The sequence below is a fragment of the Anomaloglossus baeobatrachus genome, chromosome 4 (assembly GCF_048569485.1).
Source record: "Anomaloglossus baeobatrachus isolate aAnoBae1 chromosome 4, aAnoBae1.hap1, whole genome shotgun sequence".
NCBI classification, from domain to species: Eukaryota; Metazoa; Chordata; class Amphibia; order Anura; family Aromobatidae; genus Anomaloglossus; species Anomaloglossus baeobatrachus.
The window spans coordinates 18549151-18557242 of NC_134356.1; the positions used below are offsets into that span (position 1 = coordinate 18549151).

At 50.3% G+C, this 8092-nt stretch overlaps 2 protein-coding genes across 2 annotated transcripts; both read right to left on the reverse strand.

Moving 5' to 3' along the window:
* Positions 1–3486: 3486 nt before the first annotated feature.
* Positions 3487–3903, reverse strand: LOC142301053 (histone H3-like; the record flags this gene model as incomplete). The annotated part of the gene is made up of 1 exon (XM_075342073.1): positions 3487–3903. A coding segment is annotated over one exon (417 nt), but the record flags the coding sequence as incomplete, so codon positions are not given.
* Positions 3904–5058: 1155 nt separating this feature from the next.
* On the reverse strand, positions 5059–5703 carry LOC142301054 (histone H1.11R-like). Its single transcript, XM_075342074.1, has one exon. The coding sequence runs from the start codon at positions 5701–5703 to the stop codon at positions 5059–5061; it is 645 nt and encodes a 214-aa protein (XP_075198189.1).
* Positions 5704–8092: the final 2389 nt, after the last annotated feature.

The window sequence follows — 8092 nt, forward strand, 5'->3', positions numbered from 1 at the left end:
ATCTGATTAATAAGCAGCCAAACTACAAGAACAACAAATGTACCATATAGGAAATACGGCAGCTGTCAGTCACATGACCTGTCTATATGTGTATGTGTGAGCTAATATATACTGTCAGGGGGAGGGCTTTCTGTTGCCTGGAGATTTATCAGGCTGCCAATAGCAACCAATCACAGCTTAGCTTCTATTTTGCTACAGTTAATTATTCTGAGCTCTGATTGGTTAATATAGGCAACAATTTAATAATTACATTTATATCTATTTGTATTGTGGTTTTTGTGCAGAATACATTTTTGTTAATACATTCTATTTTGTTAACAGCAGTTATTAACCCGGGCGAAGCCGGGTAGTACAGCTAGTGCTTTATAGATATACAGAACATTATGGACTATACGGCACAGCGGGGAGATTATTAGGTTGTCACATATTTTAGCAGATGTTTTTTGGGGCCCGAATAGAGCTCTGTACTGCTATAGAGCGCTGTATAACGTCCATACAGGGCTTTCTACATCATAAAGTGCTGTGCACCTCAATGTAATGCTGTATACTCCCATATATAGTGCTGGATGCCCTCTAATAGTATAGATCACCATATAGTGCTGAATTTAACCTATATATTAAATTTTCACTGAGAGCCGGAGTCGCTCCCGCCTAACACCGCGGATCACTCAGAACAAAGAGCGAGAGAAAAGCAGCCAGTCAGGGAAAAATTCTAAGCCCAGACAATCAGCACTAAGCAGGTCTCTGCCTCCATCCACAGACCCTAACCATTAACCCCTTAGAGCCCTCGATGTTTCCAGCCACCCCTAAAGCAGCGTAGCCCCGATATCCCGCCCCTCCCCCCGCAGCAGGCGCTTCCTCTCAGAAACTGTAGGTGGCTCTTAAAAGAGCCTTTGGTTTTTTTTTTAGCAAAATCATTAACCTCCGAAGCCGTAGAGAGTGCGGCCCTGGCGCTTGAGCGCGTACACCACGTCCATGGCGGTGACGGTCTTCCTCTTGGCGTGCTCGGTGTAGGTGACGGCGTCACGGATCACGTTCTCCAGGAAGACTTTCAGGACGCCGCGAGTCTCCTCATAGATGAGGCCGGAGATGCGCTTGACGCCTCCTCTGCGGGCGAGACGGCGGATGGCGGGCTTGGTGATGCCCTGGATGTTGTCCCGGAGAACCTTCCTGTGCCGCTTGGCGCCGCCCTTCCCCAGACCTTTCCCTCCTTTGCCGCGTCCAGACATCTTCCACGTAGTCATCAGAAAACTATGACTGACGAGTGCACAGTCCTCCTTTATATAGAGAGAGAGGACCAGAAAAATTTAACAGGAGTGATGACGTAATTCAGAGGCGGGGAAATTATATAATCGGCTTCGCCCCTCTGCTGATTGGCTGAGCGCAAGACTGTTGGTGATTTTGAATTTCCCGCTCATTGTCCGGTTATTTTCCCGCTTCTAGAGCGATTATGTTAAATATAGACACAACCTTCATTCCAGTAAACCTCATATACTGCTGTATATTCCAATATTATTCTGCATATCTCGATATACTGTTATATAACCCCCATATAGTGCATAGATATTACTGCTGTACACTCCCCCATGGTGCTGTATACCTGCATAAATTAGCCATATACATACGACATATTGATCTATAAGCCCATATAGTACTAACGTGTATAGTCCTCATATAATCCTGTATACCTCCAAGTACTGTTGCAGACTGCCATATTGTGTTATATAACACGCACCAATAAATCATTTTCTGCCCACGGAGCTGGATTTCTCCCCTGCATTTAGTCTCGGCAGTAACTATCCGTGCTCTGCACATGACTGCACTCAGGCATTACTGGGGAGCTGGGCTTTGTCTCCTCAGTCCTGATTACCGCCATATAGTGCTGTACACCCTATATACATTGTGCTACAAATCACCATAGAGCATATTACATCCACATCTACATACTCTGTATCCCCATATAGTGCTTTATATTTCCAAACTATCGTGTAGGGGCCGATATCAGATCAGTGACTGCAAATCACAGCCCCAGATAAACCAGTAACACGCGAGAATGTCTCCACTGCACGGAGCAGCCTCATCCCCCGCACTCCCTGTGCTACATTACAGATATGTAGCTAGAGATCAGCGGCGCCAGCTCCTGTGATGAATGGGTGGTGGCTCTTAGAAGAGCCTTTGTGGTGCGGAGCAGCGGTGGTGATCACTTGGCGCTGGTGTACTTGGTGACGTCCTTGGTGCCCTCGGACACGGCGTGCTTGGCCAGCTCTCCGGGCAGCAGCAGGCGCACGGCGGTCTGGATCTCCCGGGAAGTGGAGCGTTTGATGCTCCCGCTCTGCAGTGACCGGAGTATAAGGAAGCAGTGACTGCAGGAGCGGAGTCTCGGTGCTGAGCGGCCGCTGCTCACTCTCCTGACAGCGGCTTTTACTTCTATATTTAGATATTTCACATTAGAAGCTGCAAAAACAACAACGGAGATTGGAAAACGAGATTTAGAGGAAGAGGCGGAGCTGAAGCGTCATCAGCCGCAGTCCTCTGTGCGGTCCGCCACCCGGTGACTGCGGGGGATGTTCCGGCTGCGGGAGATCGGGTTCAGTTCACACTTCTGGAGAAATAAAAATGATTGTAAGAACGACGAATTTGAACCTTCCCGCTCAGTGGCCGATAGCTCCTCCCACTGTCTCCATCGTGTAACACGCGGCCTCAGGGCGGACGTTCTGATGAGATTTCTACATCCGCCGATTCCCAGCACAGATCTGTGCGATCTGCAGACGATGAAGTTTGTTCTTTATCTCTTTCTCACGAGTCTTCACTAATTACAAACATGGCAGTATTTGAACAGAGCGAAATCACAGACCGATACAATCTCCGCACAACCTGCAGATATACTCCAAACAGAGCAGCAATCTGGACTGCGGATCCCCCTGCGACATCCCCAGATCCCACAGTCCCCGAAATCAGACACCGGATCCCAATAACCGCATCACAGGGCGCATGAGTATGGCAGCAGAACCTTCCTCCGTCCGTCACTGATTGCTGTGATCCTGACGAGACCGGAGCCGCAAGGAATAACCACAGCATCTCCTGCTCCAGCGTCACACAATCCGAACACTGCACCCGACACAGCAGGCATTGTAGTGTCTCCAGGATCAGGGGCGGCTGAGAAAAGACTGTTAGAATAAGCCGTTCCGCTCCAACAAACCCCCCCCCATCAAGGGGGCGCCGCACAATGAGCCGCTCCAAATAAAAGGACAGATATTAAGAAACCACCAGTGCGATAATCCAGGCGGACACTGCGGCTTCTGCTGAAGCAGAGAAAATAAGCAACAAACAGGAGACTCCGCAGCGCCGCCCGTCACATGTAGAGACCGCGCCCCGGACACTGCGGGGAATGAGGAGAATCAGAGACCAGGAATCAGCTCGTCTGAGGGAGGATATGGGTGGCTCTGAAAAGAGCCTTTGTGTTGTGCTCGGGGGTGCGGGACAGATCTACGCCCTCTCCCCGCGGATCCGGCGGGCCAGCTGGATGTCTTTGGGCATGATGGTGACCCTCTTGGCGTGGATGGCGCACAGGTTGGTGTCCTCGAACAGCCCCACCAGATAAGCCTCGCTGGCCTCCTGCAGGGCCATGACGGCCGAGCTCTGGAAGCGCAGATCGGTCTTGAAGTCCTGTGCGATCTCTCTCACCAGGCGCTGGAAGGGAAGCTTCCGGATCAGCAGCTCGGTGGATTTCTGGTAGCGGCGGATCTCCCGGAGAGCGACAGTCCCCGGCCGGTAGCGATGCGGCTTCTTCACTCCGCCGGTGGCGGGAGCGCTCTTCCTGGCGGCCTTAGTGGCCAGCTGCTTGCGGGGAGCTTTCCCTCCGGTGGATTTACGGGCGGTCTGCTTAGTTCTGGCCATAGCTCTGTATAGAGGAGAACAGAAGTGATGAGAGGAGCGGCGGGAGCAGAGTATTTATCCTCCTGTGCGCATCCTCATTGGCCTGTGTAAAACACGCCCCCTGCACCCTATTGGTTAGTTCACACAAAGGAAAATTATACAGCCAATAATCATCCTATGTCTCTGACCAATCATTCATCAGAAGAAGCTCCGCCCTTTAAAATACCCCTCGGTAACCCCGCCCCTGTTGTAACACTGCTTGTGTCCCTCCCCCTCAGCACTCCCGCACTTGTCCCCTCCATTGATCAGCGCTCAGCAACTCACACGCTTTTCCCGCCGCTCTAATAAACAGATGTCACATCCCGGCTACTCGCGGCTCTGGAGCCACCGATGTAACTGCAGCTCCATCTCCCCGCACACAGCGCTGTACAGTGCAGCCCCGCATAATCACTGCATCCCCCGAGAACTCTGCTCCCGACATCCAGCCCCGGGTTAACCGTATCAACCCCTGTACACAAGATCACAGCGCAAATAGCGATTTATCCGGCACTGATCATACAGAGGGAACAAGGTGGTGGCACAGATCATACAGCTCTGCAGGACAAGGTGTGACACTGATCATACAGAGGGGACAAGGTGGTGGCACTGATCATATGATCATGCAGCTCTGCAGGACAAGGTCGTGGCACTGATCATACACCTCTGCAGGACAAGGTTGTGACACTGATCATACAGCTCTGCAGGACAAGGTGGTGGCTCTGATCATACAGCTCTGCAGGACAAGGTGGTGACACTGATCATACAGCTCTGCAGGACAAGGTGGTGACACTGATCATACAGCTCTGCAGGACAAGGTGGCACTGATCATACAGCTCTGCATGACAAGGTGGTGACACTGATCATACAGTTCTGCAGGACAAGGTGGGGACACTGATCATACAGTTCTGCAGGACAAGGTGGTGACACTGATCATACAGTTCTGCAGGACAAGGTGGGGACACTGATCATACAGCTCTGCAGGACAAGGTGGTGGCACTGATCATACAGCTCTGCAGGACAAGGTGGTGACACTGATCATACAGCTCTGCAGGACAAGGTGGTGGCACTGATCATACAGCTCTGCAGGACAAGGTGGTGGCTCTGAGAAGAGCCTTTGTGGTAGGAGGACAGAGCGGCTCCCGCTTATTTCTTGGCCGCGGGCTTCTTGGCTTTAGTCGCCTTCTTAGCCGGACTCTTGGCAGCTTTGGGTTTTGCCGCCTTCTTAGCCGGACTCTTCGTCACCTTCTTGGGCTTTGGAGCGGTCTTCAGCTTCTTGGGGCTCTTTGACGCTTTCTTGGCGGCTGCTGCGGGCTTCTTAGCCTTTTTCGGGCTTTTCTTGGCTGCGGCCGGAGCCTTCTTGGGCTTCTTCGGAGATTTGGCCGCTTTCTTGGCTGCCGGCTTCTTAGGCTTGGCCGCAGCTGCTGGCTTCTTCTTGGCCGCCTTGTCCTTCGTCTCCTGCTTCTTGTTCAGCTTGAAGGACCCGGAGGCGCCGCTGCCCTTCACCTGGAGCAGGGAGCCCTTGTTGACCAGAGCCTTGATGGCCAGCTTCAGGCGGCTGTTATTCTTCTCCACATCGTATCCTCCGGCAGACAGAACCTTCTTCAGGGCGGCCAGAGACACCCCACTGCGCTCCTTGGAGGCGGACACGGCTTTCATGATCAGCTCGGAGGCGCTGGGACCGGAGGATTTGCTGCTTTTCTTGGCGGCCCCGGATTTCTTCGGCGCCTTCTTAGATTTGGCGGCCGGTTCGGCGGGAGGAGGAGCGGCGGCCGGTGCGGTCTCTGCCATCGTGTGAGCGGGAAATAAACACAAAAATCTCCTGAGAGAAAAATACTGAGGCCGGAGCTGGCGGCGCCTGTTATATATACAGTCTTACTGCGCACTGATTGGCTGCTGAGCTGCACCCTCCTGAGCTTCCATTGGCTGTCATTGAGCACAGGCCCCGCCTTCTCCCGGCTGAGCCCAGTGACGCTCCGCTCTCCTCTTGTGCTTCCCTGCCCGGGATAAAAGCTCTATATTATCGGCTACAGCCGGACGGGTGAGGAGCTTCCGCCATCACTTCTCCTCCGCCATCATCTCCGCGGAGCGTGTGTGGCCGTCACTGCCAGAGATGCCGGGAAAGAGCGCAGAGGATCCCGGGATCAGCGCCGCCGTCCTACGGATCTGCTCATCACTGAGTGTCCGGGAAGATAAACCTGCTGCGGGAGCTCGTCCTCCTATTCCCGGCTCTTGTCACCACCACTAGGATCTTCACTACAATATATATCGTGCAGGCAGCGGATTGTACGATGTGGGGGCGACCTGGAGCTGCTGACAGCCCAGAAGGGTAACACAGGCGATGGCCTCCGCTGCCTGCACCTCCCGGAGCTGGAATATAAATCTATCCCGTGTGTGCAGAGTATTGTGGGGAGGAGACGTCCCACATTAGTGGATCACACCCGGAGGAGGATGAGTGCGATCTCCGGCACAAGATTGTGTCTTATCCTCTGCAGCTTTTAGCACAGCTGTATACAGAGCACAGCACCGAGCGCAGCTGTATATAGAGCACAGCACCGAGCACAGCTGTATATAGAGCACAGCACCGAGCGCAGCTGTATATAGAGCACAGCACCGAGCACTGCTGTATATAGAGCACAGCACCGAGCACAGCTGTATATAGAGCACAGCTGTATATAGAGTACAGCACCGAGCACAGCTGTATATAGAGCACAGCACCGAGCACTGCTGTATATAGAGTACAGCACCGAGCACAGCTGTATATAGAGCACGGCACCGAGCACAGCTGTATATAGAGCACAGCTGTATATAGAGCACAGCACCGAGCACTGCTGTATATAGAGTACAGCACCGAGCACAGCTGTATATAGAGCACAGCACCGAGCACAGCTGGATATAGAGTACAGCACTGAGCACAGCTGTATATAAACACAGCACCGAGCACAGCTGTATATAGAGCACAGATCAGGCTATACAGAGTATAGCAGACATATATATATACATGGTCTCGCCGCTGTCTTCCGCAGCTCGGTGTTCTCGGTCGCTCCTTCCTATGGCTCCTGCGCTTCTTCTCTGCTTCTGGCTCATTCTTCAGACTTTCTCTCTGTATGTCACTGAAGGGATCTGTGCAATACATTACACCTCACGTCTTCTCGCCTTTATCTATTCCTTGTGCAATAACATTTCCTGTTAAACATGTGCAATATTTTATCAGGACGTTTCTATTTGTTTCATATTCTATATATTTTTATTTCTCTTTGTAGTGATTGGGATTTTCCGCTCAGACATACACTACATTTTTTGCGGTTTCTTTTTTGGATATAGTTTATTTATTTGCTGAAACAAAAGTGACCTGCTCATATTGGATTCTTCTGACCTCTTGTGGTTATTCTGGGAATTGCAGCTGTTTGAGGACTAAGTTGATCATTATGATGCCATTCGTTCTACCAAGTTAATCTTTTTTTTATCTATTCCTGTGCTTCTGTGCTTTGGGCATATTGGGGAGGTGCATTTAAGTATATCCCCAATTTACTATCATGTATGTGGTTTTTTTTTTATTTTCTAATAAAAAAATAGTTGTAATCATTTTTTGGCTATAAACTGTTTGTAGCTTTTCTAGTTTAGAAGGAGTTAGTCTTATTATATTGTCCATTCATCGTTTTTATAAAGTGTATAGAGCAATGTGCAGAGTATAAACACCAGTGTATAGATAATTACAGCTGAAAACTGACGCTTCACAGTGTCCTCCCTCTTGTTATGTAAGTGCAGATCCCTTTCAGATCCAATTTCCTTTTTTGTTTTTTTGTTTTTTTTTTGTTGTTATAGCGCCCTGTATTTATTCCATATCTTTCGCACTTGTTAGTTTAAGCAAAAGTGGCTCCTTAGGGAGAGTGGTAAAGCTTTATTTGTAATGGAGACTAGAGGTGGACTTGTCTTCTGGTCAGATGCAGCCTCACATCAGTCCTTTTAATTTGCATCTAACAAGAGAGGACTCTATGTAATAAAGTGAGGATGCTGAATAAAATAAAATACTCTATATACTAAGCGACGGAGCTATATATAACAAGAAGGTTCAGTATATACTAAGGGCCAATGCTGTATATAACAAGCTCGTTCACTATATCCTGAGAAACGGCGCTAAATATAACCAGAAGATTCACTATATACTGTGGGACGGCAC